Source organism: Squalius cephalus (genome assembly GCF_949319135.1).
Source record: "Squalius cephalus genome assembly, chromosome: 24".
Taxonomy (NCBI): domain Eukaryota; kingdom Metazoa; phylum Chordata; class Actinopteri; order Cypriniformes; family Leuciscidae; genus Squalius; species Squalius cephalus.
Window position 1 is genome coordinate 24,897,234 of NC_137145.1, and position 19,324 is coordinate 24,916,557.

The 19,324-nt window shown below is 38.3% G+C and overlaps 1 protein-coding gene across 1 annotated transcript in view; it reads left to right on the forward strand.

Annotated features, from left to right (window-relative positions):
- The window catches only part of cntfr (ciliary neurotrophic factor receptor), a 187,634-nt gene that overhangs the window by 131,359 nt on the left and 36,951 nt on the right, over positions 1-19,324 (forward strand). The window contains exons 4-6 of the mRNA XM_079862002.1: positions 7,960-8,077; positions 10,811-10,977; positions 13,456-13,619. Of these exons, the coding sequence (XP_079718128.1) occupies positions 7,960-8,077; positions 10,811-10,977; positions 13,456-13,619 (449 nt within the window). The remainder of the gene's footprint in view (positions 1-7,959; positions 8,078-10,810; positions 10,978-13,455; positions 13,620-19,324) is intronic.

The following is a 19,324-nucleotide window of genomic DNA, read 5'->3' on the forward strand; positions in this document are numbered from 1 at the left end:
TTTATCCCCTGGCTTTCTTTGGAATATTAGACTTGCCGTCCACCATTACCCACCCTACTGTAGACTGGACCAAACTTCCCAGCTGTTCGCACACATTCATAAAAAAAAGGGAAACTGAAGCACTGTTCTGAGGGATTTAGAGGGAATATTGGATTTTTTGAACAGCTTGATGTTTCATTGAGGTCTGTCCATCCTCACCGCTAGATAATCTTTGACTAATTGGAGAGCTGTGAGACATTGGAGATGACATGGTCTGTGAGCTATAGCCTGATTCTTACCTTTAAAATATATATACACGTCTTAGCTCTCCCATTCTGACCAACCGGGTTAGGCCAGTCTGTTTGGATTGTTTTTGGCAATTGCCAGGCAGACCAGCTGACCATTCAGCAAAACCCATTGAACACAAATTTAACCAGGTTGGTAGTTGATCTAGGCGTGCTGACTATCAAATTGGCAACTCTAGGAGATTTGCTTTTTTATGTTGGTATAAGCTATATTTCTTTAGCTAGTTTGTTTAATGCATACTGTATGTCATATTTTGGTGATTGCACCTTTCACTCTAGTTTTAAAGAGGCCCTTATTACCACTTGGAGAATGTTAGATGTTCTCATTCGTGTTAACTTTCATGGTTCAGATGATATGCAATTGTTTTTTTTTTTTTGTTTTTTTTTTGTTCTTGGCTTTTGACTAATAATTTTGAGTAAGTGCAAACACATTGCCCAGTGCTCTCGATTAATAACACCCCTGTCAAGACCCATCTATTACAAATACAGACACTCTTGCTTCCCAGTAAGGCATGCATGATAATGATTGAACTCTACAAAACACACACACACACAGACATACATACAGTAAGAGATATTTAACTTCCCTTGCATGTCAGGGTATTGTTAAGATAGAACTAAGAAAAACTCCCAGGAAGAGACACTTTTCTCATGGAAGTCCACCTTGGCTCAAAGACCACCCAAACACTGCTCAGTTCAGGCTTTACTTTGTCCATGCTGTTGTCTACCAGGGCAATCCATTTACCTCTCCCACCCCTCCTTCATCCATCAGCCCGTCCCTCTTTGTTTTTCAACCACATGCTCAGCAATCATCAGTCTTCCTCCCCGCATTTCTGTCAAATTAGCCCCTCATGATGACCCACTTCAGAGGCTAATTCCCCCTTGATGACTCATGCCCCCTCCCTGTCCCCATCAGATATTTGTCTGCAGTATTGGGTTCTTTAACTTTGTAACTGAATGGAAGGAAGAGACAAAAATAATTGCTTGTGGACACAAGCTTCAAGTTTTAGGACACAACATCACCATAACAATACTTATTATCATATGATCATACAATATTATACTATAACTTTGTGGGATGAACATGCTAAAATTTAAGTTATTTTTCACTGTTAATCTTCCAATCCAGTGTGCTGTCAGTGGGGTGATCATGAGAACCATATCTGTCTGATTCATGAACAAATCAATCAGACTACTGACAATTTTGGATTAATTGATTCACTGAAAAGATTTGACTCAAAAGATCAATGCTCACACAAACACACAAAGTAGAGTGAATGCCAAGGTTCTTAGTGCATAACATCTTAAATATCTGTCTGTTCTTGACATATCGTATGGTTTCAGAAGACATATCATTGCACTATGGGGTCATTTTGAAGCTTGACAGCCCCAATAATACCTCAGTGGCCAGGATATTCTCAATAAATTCTCCTTTTGTGTTCCAAAAAAGAAAGTTATACAACACACCCTTTAAGAAGGGGTGTCCAATCCTATTCATGGAGGGCCACCTTCCAGGGGAGTTGAGCGCTAATCTTAATTAAACACACCTGAACAACTAATCTAGGTCTTCAGGATCACTAGAAACTTCCAGGCAGGGATGTTAAAGACTCTAAAGGAAAGTTGCCCTCTGATCGCAGGATTGAACAGCACTGCCTTTCAAGAAGGACACAGTGTGAGAAATTTTCTTAATGCGTTCTAAATAGCAGATACCCAGGAACCTGTAAACCATGATTACAAATGTTTACTTTTAGGTCTAAAATGCTGACTGGTAAAATTCAGTGGCAGAAGTTTATTTTGTGTGCAAGACTTGAAAATGCAAAGACGGGGTCACAGAATGTAGTCCACTTTGTCAATTCCAACTTGTCCATTTTAAAATACTGCACTGTGAAGTATTTCTTAATCCTAAATTGGGATTCACTCTAGTGCTAGTTCACAGTTCCAACCCCTATCCGAGGAACTTTTTACGTCCTTAAAATTAAAATCTCTAAAACATTTCTTTGTCTCGATGATAATCGGATGGTTAAGGGACAATGCAGGAGAGGGTCTGTGGAAACAGAACTGCTATTTTTATTTTCATCACATGCTAATGGTTTCAATATAAAAATACTGCCTTGAGGTTTAGCGTCTGAGAGTATTAATCATGTATTCCACCCCTGTACAGATGGTCTCTGCTCTAGTCACTGCATATGTACAACTTTGAAATTCACCTTAGAGAATTTTGGATTTGTTTTATTTATTTTCTATGCAATTTCACTGAAGTGGATATGATATTAGACTGGTTGCTTTGGTCACAGAGGGCTAAAAGGGATGGCTAGTGATAATGTAGACTCAGATGTGATTTCTGGGAATGCTCCAAATAGTCTGAGCAATTGGTCTGGAAAGGTTTGTCTGTTGGTTTCCGTAGCATCACACAGCTCAGCAGTTAACAAGAGACAATTATAGCAACCAGTTTGAAAAGCTGCGGGGACTGATACATATTAAACTAATTGCTTGTTGTTATATATTTAACCAGTAGCAACTGTATTACTTAATTATTACTCATAGCTTTGGCTAGCTACAAGTCATGCTAAATTATTCTTTTCATGGGTAAGAAAATAGTCTAAATCTAGTGATTTGAAGCTGTTGAGAGCTGGTTTACATTATTAGACCACCCTGAACGAACACACGTTGAGTGAAAACAACGGCACCTACCCTGACATAGCCTTTGAGACCAGGCTTTTTTTAAACAAAGTATATACCATGTTTTTCTACAGCTTTCACTGTTAAATAGATTGTTAACCCCATAGACTGTTAACACTGCACAGTATATTACTCTCAGATTTACTGTCACCTTACCATGGTGGATTTTGCTTGTGTGATGCTTTGAAATTATTCTGCTAAAGATTGCTGACTGGCTTTTTCCTTTCCCATTTGCTCAGCTCTGTCTATCTCTATGGTGTGTCGAAACATATGGTCAAGAGGAGAAATGTTTTACCAACAGAGCATAGCATGAATAAAGTGCTGCCTCGTTTTGCTCATGAAAGGGGGGCAAAGACAAACCCTGTCGCTAGCGTTCAGTTGATGCAGTACATACTCAGAGGAGATTGATGATTTATTGGCACTTGTGGGAGAACAATTCATTTAGCTGGTCTATAGCAGTGGTCTTCTATAGGCCTCACCCTCACTCCGATTCATGCACCTCTGTCGAGGATTTATGGGGCTTTTTTTATATTGGACTTTCGATTAGGATCCGAGGCATAAGATGAATTTGCATGCATGCACAGACGGAGCAAAGCTGTTCCTTGAAAAGATGCCAGCCAGGCACTTTCCGCACAGGACGAGCACTGTGACTAATTTATGATGATGGTTTTGCCTGTTTGAAGACCCCACCCCCCAAATCCTGATCTTCTAGACAAGATGAAAAAATAAAAGCGCAATTTAGGTTAACCAAAATATAGAAAAATAATACAATTTGGAATTTGTAGATAAAGGCGAGCACATCTTTAAAACACATCTTAAATCCTACAAAAAGTAGGATTAAAAAATAAAATAAAATAAGTCCAAATTAACAAATATCCACGTTAAATGAAAATAACAATTGAAGAAAGTTGACTTTATTGAACAGTGTGGTGTAACATGCATAGATGAATTAAATATTTAGTAATAACTGTTTTATAACATATTTATAATACAGTAATAGAATATGCAAAGAAGATTCTAAAGAATTTATATTTAAATGCTTGCATGGGCCAAGTGTTGCATATGTCGTTGATTTTACAGGTCAAGTGTTGTATAGAGCACCCATTTGTTAAAGCAAATATTTAAAAATGCTTCGTGTATCACTGCAAAAGCAGCTGCATTAGACAACACATTTTTTATTAAATAATTATGCACCCACAGCATGCTTCCAGATTATGAACTTCTTGTCAGCTGTGTCTGACGGCACATTAGGTGCTGGGCTAGACAACATTAGGTGTTTCCTTTGACTGATCTCCACTTTTTTTTGCTGTTAGAGGTCTTCCATGCAACTCGAGCCCCTGTCCCCCTCCCCACACTCCTCTCGCCGCTGCTTCCAATTGCCGAGCACATAGCACACATTCCAGACATGTCATGGAGGGGGGCTCAGAGCCAGCTCTGACAGATCAGCAGTTAGTGATGATAGCGGTGGTCGCCTGGGATTCTCCCGCTCGCCTTTCATGTGGCCTGGCGATTTGACATTTATCAAGTGACCCCTGCAACCATGTCTTTCATTGTGCTGGCCTTTTAATGGCCTCAGATTAGGGAGCAGACAGCCGACAATGCAGGGGGCCAATAGCACAGCCTTTCCTTTTGGGGTTTTGTATGACCAGCTGGATTTGTTGAGTGTGTGAAAGAGTTTACCTGATGCGTCTAGGGTCGTAGACTTGGTCAGAATCGCGCATGATGCTTTCAGCACGTTGAGTGACAAGTAGGATTCGGATTTAAAAGTGGGGTTAAGGAATAAGCAGCCGAGGTCAAAGGCAAATGTTTTCGTCTGTTTCGTTAAAATTGCATCAATATATAAAAACAGGACTCCGGAAGGCAGAGAAGGGGTTTTTTTTCATCAGTAAGTGTATTTCGTCTGACAGCTAAATTGCACCTCTTCATTGACTTCTGCAATTATCAGCTTTTATTCCAAATAGTACTGAAGTTTCCCTTCTTGTACCAGGAGTTTGGAAGGTATCATTTGCTAGGCCTGTATATGATATGACAGCACTCTTAAGGGTTATGGCTGCATAAAGTGAGGTCTTGCTGACCAAACTGAGATCACAGAGGTTACTGGGCTTATCCCGCCCTAGTTTTTCACATTCTTGCATTCAAATGCAATCCAAATACAAAGGAGAGGCCTGAGAAATACAAGAAAAAGAATTTCTCAGTCATGCACATTAAATCAATCATGCACATTATCAATATGTGAGGCAAACAATAATGACAGTTCCACAGTTCCAACTTTGCATAAAGCATTTTTTGCTTTGACAGTGTGGTTTTAGGAAGAAATGAGACAAAATGGGTGAATCTCATAAAAACTGTAAAGAAAATAGCCAGGCCATAACCAGCCATGTAATCAATAGAGATAAATTAGAAATTGTGTTTACATAATTTTTATTTTATTGTGACATTATTTTCTTGATTAGTACTATGAAATAATATTAAGTAAAATTTAAAATGAAGTAAAAATCATTTACAATTAAGTAAATATACATCATAGTAGTACTTAGTGAGTTAATTTACTGAATTTAATGTATGCAGATTGTAAGTTAAAAATGATTGTGTCTGGAAGATATTCATTTCTGCAATACTGCTGTTTTTTTTTTGTTTTTTTTTTTGCATTACAACAAGGAGAATTTTGGGAGAAAATATCCTTAAATTTCATGACAATATTGTCATGGTGCAAAATAAATAAATAATAAATAAATACTTCATGATCCTAAAAATATAGAAAGTTGTATAACTTCATATTCTTTCCAATGAAAAAACAAAAAAACAAAAACCAGACCTTTCTTTGTGAGATTTACCCTCCAAACTCTGACATTTGAAATAATGTTCCCATTCGTTTCCTACAACGCTAGTGCAATCAAAATGGCTTAAGTGACACTTTTGTGTAGTTTCTCTACATCTCTGGCTAATGCTGTTCCTTTGGCACTGGTAGCCTAGATCAAATCACTTGTAATGATGAACGCTGAGATATGTCTTTGTTGTTAATTCAACAACATTCTGTCCTACAAAAAGGGGGGGAACGAAAGAAAAAAGCATAAAGGAAACAATAGAAGTGTTGCTAGGTTGCAAATTCTCTCAGAAAAGCAACCTTCTTTTGTTTTGCCGCTTTAGCCTCTTTGAGATCTTCCACTGTGCGGATGGCCATGCACTTTCTTTTGGGAAGGGTGGGGAAGTGAAAAGGGAGGGTTCCGGTGTTTTTAGTAGCCATGGATGAGGGTCCGTGAGCTGTCAGTGTGCCCATTTGTCCTGAGGGTGAGGAAGGCCTCCTGCAGGCCGAACTCTATGGAGGAATGCACTTCCTAAGGAGAAACTGTCTAAGCACTGAGTTAGCAGCTCATGGTTGGAATGTCAGGTCAAACACATCATGCTCTGGACCCCTCCTCTCCTCTAACAAGTGTGCTATCTATGTGTTCCCACACAGATCATTTCCAGCATCTTATTGTTGATATTTTAGTCTAGCAATGAATTATGTAACACCAGTCTGTTAATGTGTGGGTTGTGATTTTTTTTAATCAATATTCCTGTTTACTTCTAAACAAAAGAGTAAAACTCAATTGGCAATTGATTCTTCATTGCGGACTAATGAATTGGACAAGATGTTTCACCCAAGTAACAAAATAAAATGTGTTTTCACAGTTGTCTATTTTCTACAATTCTATCCTGCTGTAATAAGCTCATCAAAATAAAATATATTTGACAAAGGAAAAATGTGAAAGGGTCAATTGAGAGGTTATTGAAGGATGGGTTATTAGGCATGTAATTTGTATTTGTTTGTACACTTCAGTAAATACTATTTTTTTATCTTGTTTTACAGTAAAGATATCTAAACATGATTTATTTACCCAAGAAGAAAAACTGATGTTAAGACTTGTTTTATATCTAGAATGCAAGTGTAATTTGTCTTGTAGCACTGGTGGATTTTCTTCATTTGTATTTCACTTATTTATTCTCAAAAAAAAAAAAAAAAAAAAAATTGTTGTGACATTCTATTGGTGATCTTGGTGGTTGGTAGACTGTTACTATGTGGTTGCTGATTGGTCCAAATCAAAAGAGCCCACCCTCAAGTCTATCAATATATTCTAGTGTCTTTATTTGGGTTCCTCCTTCAATGTACAGGTAAGTTTACTGGACATTTTTGTCCATTTTATCATCCGCCAAGTTGATCATCTAAAGTAATAGTACATAATTTGAGGTAACATTCAAGTCTGTTACACAAAACAGGACAAAGTCCCAAATGTAGGTTAGGGTACTTTAGCAAGCACCACTTATAAGATTGCACAGAAAAAGTCTTAAAGTCCCTTTCAAATGTTCCTCAGTCAGTGCCTTTTATATTAGGCCTTAAGAGCTCTGCAAGTTCCCATAAGGGCAAAGATACAAGGATCCGCAGCAGAATTCTCCATCAGAAATCTCAAAGCCAGCCTCGTCGCAATCACGTAAGGAAAGAACCTGTGTGAGCTGACAGCTTAGTGCGATGTTTAGCGCAATCAAAGCTCAAAGGGAAGCCCAGAGGTGAGCCTTAGATGCGGTTTTGTTTCTTCTGGGCTCTAGTTTGTCAGGCCCCCGGGGGCCGATGGAGATGAGGAAGGAGAAGGCGGCGCTCGGCAGCCAACGGAGCTTAAATCACTCTCCATTTCACATACAGGAACACATGGGAAGGGGTAATAGTATCCGTAACCCTGGCAACTGGTCCAAGTCATCAGTTTCAATTCTTGCAGTGGTGGGCACGGTCCAGTGGCGCTGTAAGAAAGGACCCTAATCTGGAAGGAGGGCATGGGCGGTTATTACATTTCCTTTCCCACTTGATACTTGGAATGGGGGAGGTTCAAGGGGTTACACAGCCAAAGGAGCAGGGGATATCGTAAAAGCCTCCTGGGACTTGTATTTTGGGCCGCTGATTGATTTCTGAAGGTGTTGTAGCTGAGAAGGTACTTACATTTCCCCCCTTCTGCTTTTTTCACAGTTGTTCCGAAGGAACCGCAGGTGACGTGTCGATCAAACACCTACCCCAAAGGCTTCTACTGCAGTTGGCACCTTCAGCATCCGACGTTCATCCCTACGGACTTCGAAGTCAACGTCCAGTAAGATATTTTCTTGTCTGCCTTTCCTTTTGTTTGCAACTCCATCCGTCAACCCTCGCTTCCCGATCAGCCCCAACTTCCTTCTGCTTGCCTCTCGCTCCGTCTGTCATGTCATGCCCTCTCGTGTTCGGCAGAGGCTTTGAGACGCATTGAGCTCATCTGAATCAGTGATCTATGCGGTCAGACACTGTCTGCTGAGAGCTGATTAGGCCTGTCTGACTCTGAGTGCTGGAACTCAAGGCAGTATAAGTGGACTCTCATCTGAAAGCCCCTGTGGATAACGCTGCACAGCTCCAGTTCTCTGCCTCTCAACCCCTCTTTCTCTCTCTCCTTCTGTCCACATCTGTCTGGATGACCATAAGGCAGCTTTATCCAAATGGGAAGCGTCTGAATCTACACTTTATGCACTACTTGCTATTTCTAATGAGATTACTGATCTTACATTTAAATGGCTAAATATATGAATTCAAATATTTAAGGGTGTATAATCAGTGTCCTGTATACTGGACATTTGAAACACATAAAATATTATTATTGTTCTAATATAAGAACACATAGCTCATCGGAATCGTATGAATATATTTCCATATCTACGCCCATTCAACCATGTGCACGTCTGATCTTGGAAGCTAAGCAAGGTTTGACTTGGTTAATACTTGGATAGGAGACCAACTTGGAATATGTGAACCTGATTTGGTCCTGGATCAACATCTTTGTTGATCATGGAACAACATTCCATTCAACCAATCAGATTATAGAGACAATTTTTCAGTTTATGTCAAGTTTAGGCTTACAATCAGGCTTAGGTGTGTCTACATAAGTGTTATTCACCTATCATTTCCCTCTGATTTTAGGGATAAGTTATGAGCAGAGTTAAGTTTAAGGGTAGGGATAGGGTTAGGAATACATTTTCGGACAGGAATGTTATTCCAGGATAATTTTTCCACTGGCAAAATCACAGTGACCATGGGAATAACAAGTAATGTAAGTCCTGCAAAGGATAAAATATTCATAAAAGCATAATTTAAAATGGAAGTTAATACCCTAATTAAACATTTTATTCAGCCCGGTCTCACCCCAAAACGTCACATACTGACGCGTCTTGACCAAACGGCAATATACGACGAAAAGGGTACCCCTAAAACGTCCATATGAGACGAAGACATAAGCGCACCAGCAGCGCCTCTTAGCGGTACCCTAACGCATACCTAAACCTACCCATAACCCGAATAGTCACATACGGACGTTTTAGGGGTACCCTTTTCGTCATATATTGCCGTTTGGTCAAGACGCGTCAGTATGTGACGTTTGGGGGTGAGACTGTGTTGTTTTATTATAGTGTTGTAGTTTTTTTTTTTTTTTTTAAATAGTTTAGCCAATAGTTTAGATTTGTACCTGCCCTGCCAACATTTTCAATGGTCTCACCACAAGATAATAATTTCAGTTTTAATGGAATATATTTACATTTGTCAGCATGGGAGGTCAGTAAGGTTTTTTTTTTTTTTTTTTTTTTGATACTTCAGCAAGGAATAAATTACTTTTTGAAATAAATTGCATATTCACTCAAAATTCTTTGGTAACAATTTATTTTACAGTGTCCTACACTTATAGTTAATTGTGATAACTATTAAATATACATAATTGCATGCAACTGACCTTAAACCAAACCCCATTCCTAGCCCTAACCCTACAGTAAGTACGTCGTAAGTTAATATTCCTCAAAACTTACATTTATAACACATGTACAAAGAAATATCTTGTTGAGCTGAGAAATGAATCACTCAAAACATTTTGAAAAATAGTTTTCAGTGGCTAATGTGTCAGATTTTAATAAATAAGATTATATAAATACCCACTCATCAAAAGGAACTGGCAATTAAAGTTGACTTTAAAAATAGCATTGACCTTGTTTCACCTCTATTAATAACAACTTAATAATCCATTAAGTGTCATAAATTGTGCAGTTTAGGTCATTATACAAGAACATAATGTCAGGACTAGACATTATCTACATAACAAGTGATTTATGAATGAAAATATGCTGCAAGGTTTGCGAAGTATAACCTCAATAAAGCTTCATCAAAACCCAATAAATGATTTCTGCAATGCACATGCAGAGCTGATATCAGGAGGTTTAAAGGTCAGCTACAAGGCCTCTGCCCAGACGGTACCCTGGGGGCAAGCAAATGGCAGTGCCTAATTTAACATATCTGCTGTTCTTGTGCCATGCGGTACCACTGCAAAACATCAAAATGGAATAATAATGTTTGTTTCTTCCGGAAATTATGGACATTTATTCCATACAACAATAACTTAGTGTTGCTGTTAAAGGGATAGCTCAAACTGAAAATTCCGTCATCATTTACTCACCCTCAAGTTGTTCTTAACCTATATTAATTTCTGTCTTGTGCTAAACACAAAAGAAGATATTTTGAAGAATGTGGGTAACTAAACTGTGTCTAGTATTTGTTTTATGTATACTATGGAAGTCAGTGGGGAGCAGCAACTGTTCGGTTACCCATATTCTTCAAAACATCTTCGTTTATTTTCAACAGAAGAAAGAATTTCATGCAGGTTTAGAACAACTAGTGGTTGAGTGAATGACATAATAATTTTATTTTAGCTGAACTATCCCTTTAAAAGACTAGTTTACCCAAGAATGTAAAATATGTTGTCTTTTACTGAGTAAACCAAGACTGCTTGAGAAGATTACATTTTCTTACAATTTTTCAGACACAATCAGAGGCCCTTGGAGGTGACGAGGGATGAAGTTCATAAGAACAGGTGTCACGTGAAGTTTCCAGAACTTTTCTCCAGCTATCCTTACAGGGTCAACGTTACAGCAGTGAACTCGCTGGGTCGAGCTTCCACCGCCATCAGCTTTGAGGAGTCTTCAATAGGTACAGTTTATATTCAATTATTATTTGCTTTAATGTCGACACAAGAAATGTTGTGTGTCGTTTAACCAACAGAACGCCATCATGAAGTCATTTACAAGTTGTTTTGATGGAAACACATTAAAATGCTTGAAAAAAAAAAAACATACCCAGAGTTGTTTAGAAAATTCCTATTCGTTATTAACCTTGGATGATTTACTGGTGATGAGCAAACAGACCTGGACAAAACATCGAGCTCAAATTTTTCAGACTCTCTGGTAACCTACAATCACCTCCTTTACTGAAAAAACAACACCAAAGCAGACCAACAGAAGTGAAGAAAATATCTCTGATATATTGGTTGTTTGTTGGTGGCTTCTGGCAACTAAATAGAATACTTACATGCATGGCTACATGTGTGCTTGATAGTAATAAAAATGCTAATGCCGTCTGGATCACTGGATTGACACCGAAAATATTTTCCCTCTGGTTCTAGTGTATATTTGATGGAAAATGGAATGCTTTTCATATGCAACAGCGATTGGATTTCATTTGAAAAAGCAACTTATGATTAGCATACATTTCAGTGACAAGTAGGGAACATATTGATGGAAGTATCAAAGAAATAAATTGCCTTACAGTAGACCTAAAACATGCAGATCATTACATTTGGACCACAACTACAAAGAACATGAGAACTAAATGTAATGCTTTTTTTTTTCTTCTTCTTTTTTTCAGCTACACTGCAAAAATAATTGTATTTTTGTAGGATTTTTTTTTTTTCTATTAAAAATATTGAAATTCATGATATACAGTATATATGACTTTCCTACCCCATTGCTATTTTTTTCCCTTGTTTTAAGCAAAAATATAACCTGATTTTAGTGAGGGTTTATGCTTAAAACAAGATAAAAAAATAAATAAATAAGAAAGAATATTTGCTTCTAAAGTGAGCAATATCTTGAGTACAGGATTTTTAGATATTTCACTGGGGAAATAGATTACTGATTGAGAAAATGAACTTTTTGAAGTCTAGCCCTCCCTCTTAGCATGCCAAGACGTAAAAAAAAAAAAAAAAAAAAAAAATTAGCATCCGAATAGCTGACATCTAAACAACATCAACAGTGTTTGAAAGTCGTAAAGAGTGTTTCGCTCAAGCCAGGTCAAGGCCTGAGCTATAAATCCTGAACCCACTATGTGTCTGCTATGAATAGTAAAGGGAACGGGGCTCAGAAACATCTCTTTGTCCTCGTGTGTATGTGTTTGTGTGTGAGTGAAGCTAAAACCGCAGAGCAAACAGAATGATCCTTGGATGCCGCAGCTTGAGAAGAAGAGAAAGGCCACTCTGTTGCTCTCTGCTTATTTCCCATAAACCTCAGGATCTCCTGATATTCAGGGGACGCCTTCGCTCAAAAGACATCTCGCGAAATGTCACAGTGTGGCTTCTTTAAAAGACGTGTGTGTTATGTCAAACTGATTTTCTGCTCAGAGGGACGAGCTGGGGATCATAAAGAGGAAACCTCAACACTATTCATCATTCATCTCTTTTTCCTTTGTAGTGTTTTGCTAGTGGCATTCGTCATGAGTGCTTCTTTCTGTTTAGCCATTAAAAATGTGTTCTTGTTATACTGAGCCTTGTCAAAACTCATTTACCATTAGCATCTCAACATTTGAGGCAGTTTCACACTTCCAAACTATGTTAAATGAATAGTTCACAACTTTTCTTACTCTCATGACATTGCTAAACCGATTTGATTTATTTAACTTATATGACTTCTAGGAAACACTAAATACAATTTTTTGCACAATGTTCAAGCTGCCCTTTTCCATAATGAAACGGGTTGTCAAGCTTAAAAAGACAATACCCAGATACTCATTAGACAAGCCATTATATAGACACAATCTCTCTCTCTCTCTCTCTCTCTCTCTCTCTCTCTCTCTCTCTCTCTCTCTCTCTCTCTCTCTCTCTCTCTCTCTCTCTCTCTCTATATATATATATATATATATATATATATATATAAACAAAAAGTGAAGCAATCATTTTGATCTGGCTTTTCATATTTTTTGTTCTGGAGATATATGCAAATGAATGCATATTTAATTAGATCATTTGCATACTTTAACAATATTTTGAAAAACAACTGTCTTAAAGTTAAAATGTGTCCTATTCAACTGTAGTTTCTTGCAGTAAACCATATCATTGTGTGAGAAAAAGGATAAAATACATTTTTGCATTTTCAAACTAATTCTGTTACGAGATGCCCAAAAAACATTTGGTGCCATTTGGTTCAATTACGTCAAACCTGGCGAGACGAGTTTTTATGTGACTCATTAGTATATGACCATATGTGAATACGATTTAAGAACTTTTCTCCATCTGTGTTCCACAGAAGAAAGAAATGAAATTCTGATGACAGAATTAATTTGATGGGATTTATTCCTTTAAAATATGATACCTTTGATAGGTCATGAGCTTACATCGACGTCTCTTTGGTCCAACAGTGAAACCTGACCCTCCTGAGAAGGTGGTGGCCAAACCCATAGCCAACAATGCACGAAGACTAGAGGTGACCTGGAACAGTCCCACTACGTGGCCCGATGTGGAGACCTTCCCGCTGAAGTACTTTCTACGCTACCGACCGCTCATCCGAGACCAGTGGCAGCACGTAAGTGTGGACCACCACTGCTGTAGCTTCTTGTCCATCTTCGTTGCATCTTTAACATTTATGCAGAGCACATATGCTGTGTGAACTCTAGATTATTAATGATAGCATTTTCATAAACCCGACCAGCTGGTATTTTGGGCAAGTCGGTCAAACAGTGTAGTCTTGCTGGTTAACTAACAAGCTGCAACTAGTTTAAATATTCCATCAAGCCAGTTGTCTGTGGCTCAGCGTCCCACAAGCCAAGCACACCTTACTTGTTAGTGTGCAGAATATAACATATACTGGCGACATACATTTTCTGCAAGGTTTTGAGTAGTGTTGCAGACATGTGTCATTTTTTTACAAGAATACAGCATCCTTTGGGGTCAAAGTGGACTGGTGTGATTTGGTTCCATTGTCAGGTCTCTGCATGAGTCCAATTGTGTCCCTCATGCTCTACAGAATAAGACCAGACATGTTCTTTGGAAAATGATTTGCTCACTAAGACGTCAATCAGAGATTTGAAGACAGCTGAGGTGATTCATAACCCGTAGTTTCATTTGTTGCTATACTGCTGAATGAGAGCACATTACACCAGCCAGTCAAATACTATTTTTTTAAGAAGCCCCTTGGGATTCTTGTATTTATTCCTCTTACATATCAAGGCTGAAAGTAGATGTTGTGTCATGCTTATTTCCATTAAGCTCTTTAAGTAGATGTGCACATCTTACTCTATAATCTAGTTACTGCCTCGCACAAGAAAATTGAGTGTTTCAGACTACACTCAAATTGTTTTTTTTTGTGTGTTTTTGTGAGAATTATGAAGTTAAACTACCTGCTCTGGATGAATGGGATGTGCAATACAGAGGAATGTTGTCATGATACAGGAATTTCTAACTTCAGCTTGAAAAATGTCAATATTCAGTACAATTTTTTATAGCATGGGGAATATTTCCACAACATTAAAGGCATGAAATCTGAACAGTATATCTAAGTTATAATTGTGGGCCAAGGGCATGACATTAACACCCGCCAACCCGCCAAATGTGGGTGGATTTCAGCAGTGGCATGTCACTCCTACTAGCCACTTTGGCAGGTTGAATTTTATATATAACATGTATTTTTCAATTGTAGTCTTTTAAAATGACATCTGAAAATAATAAACTGAGTGCAATGTAGTTGTCAAAAATATATATTTTTCGCTCTCTCTCATCTCTCGGACAGCGAGTTACACACAAACCTGCCTCTCCTCACTCACTCGCTTAATTTGCTCTGGATGAATATTGTTGGTTACAGGGCTTGACTTTCGGCGTGGGATTGTGTGTATTGCGCATAATTTTACTCATTCCTCACACCCAAAGTGTGCGCACATAAAGCCGCCTCTCAGTACTGAATTGAGTTATTGTCCACTGCTTATTGCACTTAAACAGTCAAATACACACAAAATAATGTCAAAATGCCAGTTGGCGAGTATCCACATGAACACAGTCAGTTATGTTTTAAGTGAACGTAAACAGTTGAGAAAGAAAACGCACTTGTAACAGGATATTGGATCCATGTGTCAGGTCTTAAAGTTACAGCAGCCTAATATACCTGATATTAAAAATATCTATATGGGAGTTTTTCCCCGTGGTATCGATGTCAACATTTTGGCCAGTGAGCAAAACAAATTAATGTCAATACCTGATTTTTTTTTTTTTTTTTTTTTTTTTTCCTTTTTATCAACTGAAACTCTGCTGTCTGAATTATTGAAATTCCGCAGGCAATATGTATTGATTTCAATAGGAATTCACACAGGAATTTTTGCTCTCGTCTTCTATCTACCTGTACTTGCAAACACCAGCTAGTGTTGTGTGATCGTAGTCATGGAATATATCATACTTCACTACAGAACACATCTCATCCCTCCTTACACAGAACCCAACTACTAAATTTCCAAAACAACTATTACTCAGTGCCGTACGAATCCTATTTGAGTTCCCTGAGACCACTACTCATCTGAAACAAACCATATCAGCCCGCACACAAGCTTGCAGCAAAGACCATATTGAGCTCCATCACGACAAGGTGGAAATCTCATCAGTCTTCTGCAGGGCCGCGTTTCAGCTGTGCCTCATATGTATACTCACGTAGTGCATCACGACGAGAGGGCTTCAGAGAGATGAAAGAGCCAGCTCGGCACGGGGAGTGTGGTGTAGGGAAGCCATTCATTCTGCTGAGGAATGAGAGGATGGCAGCTGGAACAGTCCTCGCTGAGCGATGGGTGCCTCAAAGCTGCCTGGGATCTGACGGCAAAATATGGCATGGAAACAATCAAGCGCTCACAGCTAGTGGACAATGTCCCTGGGTTTAAAAAGAGGAGCTCTTTAAATATTAATAAACAAACTTCCTGTCGTATTTAGGTGCAGGTATACAAACATAACTCAGATTTTCTCCGCTTTCTGTGTTCTCAGAGTTGTCTAGAAACGTATCTAAAGGCCCCCAATATCCTCACGGCAAAGTCCTTTTGCATTATTCTCTTAGGGGTAAAATTAAGTTTGAAATACCTTTGCAGTGATATACTGTTAGCAAACATCCCCACACCGCCCAGCCTTTTAAGAGCGACGTTTATATGAATATGTAAATACTGTATGTGCTGTGCTTTCCTCTTAATAGCAATAGAAACACATCAAAACTGACAGCGGTGAGAAAACAGCAGTTAAGAAAGCATCTGATCATAGCGATGTGGATGTTTGCACCAGCTCTGTGATTCAGTGCTCCGTCAAGTTACATCACATTTATTAATAAAGCAGTTTATACAATAGATTTCTTCAAAGCAACAAGCTTTACATTTAAACAGTCATTGTCTCTTTCAACTAAAACTTCATTTTCTACTACACTGAACAAAATTATAAACGCAAAACTTTTGTTTTTGCCCCCATTTTTCATGAGCTGAACTAAAATATCTAAGACTTATTCTATGTACACAAAAGGCCTATTTCTCTCAAATATTGTTCACAAATCTGTCTAAATCTGTATTAGTGAGCACTTCTCCTTTGCCGAGATAATCCATCCACCTCACAGGTGTGGCATATCAAGATGATGATTAGACAGCATGCTTATTGCACAGGTGTGCCTTAGGCTGGCCACAATTAAAGGCCACTCTAAAATGTGCAGTTTTATCACACAGCACAATGCCACAGATGTCTCAAGTTTTGAGGGAGCATGCAATTGGCATGCTGACTGCAGGAATGTCCACCAGAGCTGTTGCCAGTGAATTGAATGTTCATTTCTCTACCATAAGCCGTCTCCAAAGGCGCTTCAGAGAATTTGGAAGTACATCCAACCGGCCTCACAACTGCAGACCACGTGTAACCACACCAGCCCAGGACCTCCACATCCAGCATTTTCACCTCCAAGATCATGAGACCAGCCACCCGGACAGCTGCTGAAACAATCGGTTTGTATAACCAAAGAAAGCACAAAGCACAACATGTCAGAAACCGTCTCAGGGAAGCTCATCTGCATGCTCGTTGTCCTCATCTGGGTCTCGACCTGACTGCAGTTCATTGTCGTAACCGACTTGAGTGGGCAAATCCTCACATTCGATGGCGTCTGGCACTTTGGAGAGGTGTTACCGTGATGATACCGTGAGATACAGAGATACTGTGATGAGATCCTGAGGCCCATTGTTGTGCCATTCATCCACATTCATTCACGGCCCCATGTTGCAAGGATCAGTACACAATTCCTAGAAGCTGAAAACATCCCAGTTCTTGCATGGCCAGCATACTCACCGGACATGTCTCCCATTGAGCATGTTTGGGATGCTCTGGATCGCCGTATACGACAGTGTGTTCCAGGTCCTGCCAATATCCAGCAACTTCGCACAGCCATTGAAGAGGAGTGGAGCAACATTCCACAGGCCAAAATCAACAACCTGATCAGCTCTATGCAAAGAAAATGTTGTTGCACTGCGTGAGGAAAATGGTGGTCACACCAGATACAAACTTTTTGTCATTATTTTGTGTCATCACACCAGTTTTTTCTTCGATTTTACTTCAAGTATATCGGGGCGTTCAGGCACAATTTTTTCTATTCTGTGCAGTGCAACTATTTTTCTTAAAAATCCATATTGCTATATAAATGAAGGTGACTTGACTTGACTTTGAGATCTACAGTTTTAGGTAGACAGGTAGGTAGCCACAAATTCAAAGTACTTTTATAGACAAAACACAAAATTTTGTGTCGCATTGATAAGCATAAGTTAATTTTGGATTCATGATATAAATAGTCTGGTAATTAGGATTTAGCATTGTCTTTTTTCTTCTTCTTCTTTTTTCAGAGGAAAGGACAAAAAAATAGTCAGCCATCTGTTCTGAAATCTCACATTATAGGAACACAGTGAGACCTCTAAATTAAGACTCATTTGGATTCTCTAACGACTGCTTTGGCACAGAATAATTTTAATTGATTAAAGGAACAGTTCACCCTAAAATGATTCACCCTCATGTCATTCCAAACCTGTATGACTTTCTTCAGTGGAACACAAAAGAAGATATTTTGAAGAAGTATCCAAAAATTCAAGTCATTGGGGTCCAAAACAACATTGGACCCCACTGAATTTCATTGTATGGATCAAACTATTTTTTTTTCCAAATAGCTTATTTTGTGTTAAACAGAAGAAAGAACTGCATATAGGTTCGGAACGATGTAAAGGTGAGTAAACGATTTAAACAATGACCCATTAAACATATCACAGCTATATTACAAGATCAGAAAAACAAACTCTACTTACAAAACATCTAATCTGCACCACAAGTAATAGTTTGGTCTTGATGTATTTATTGAAACCTAACATTAGAAACAATTTTCAAAGCAAAATATGTGGCCTCACATACGTAATTATATAGTAGAAATGTCATTTTTGTTGAACGGCTAAAATAAATGACTGGACTGAGAAATTCACTGGATCAATGTTTCTGCTTAGTTTTAATGATGGAGCTGAGATGAAGAGGCATATGGCGGAGCTTTAAAAAGCACTGACATTTAACGGACGACTCTAAGAGCAACGGAAGTGTGGAGTAATTATAAGAGAGATATGCATACATTCACACCCACTGAGGGATGATCTTTGAAAGTTTTCATTCCCTCAAAGGTGTTTGGGAAGAGATTAGAAGACATTTACTGAAAGTGGGAATATATCGGTGACTTTCTCTTTTGAAATGATCAATATTTTGAGAGGTGAATTCTTATTGGATGTTCTCTGCTTTTTATTTTGTACAATAATTGTATATGTAAAAATGTACAAATTCCCTAATGAAGTTCATTTGTAAGTTGCCTTGTATAAAAAATAATGCGTAATTGATGATGCAGATTGCATAAATGCATCATTTTGTGTGTGGATTGCATCGATGCATCCCACTTTTTACATTCATCCCCTATGATGCCGAATCTGGCTCTCGGGCATGCTCCAAATTTTCAGGACTCACATTGGTATTCTCGGCAAACCCACAATATTTGAATAAAACAGTGGTTTATTAATGGCAGAAGTTACAGTTATTATTTATTGGTAAATTAAACAAAGGGTTAATGGACTAATTGGAAATTAATCTATAAATCGAAAATGTTAGATTAACCAACTAATCAAAAAGATAATTAATTATTTGCTTTTTATTGTGGCCTTATAAAAAGCGTCTGCTAAAGGAATAAATGTTAACGTAAATGTGAATTTTTAGAACCAGATG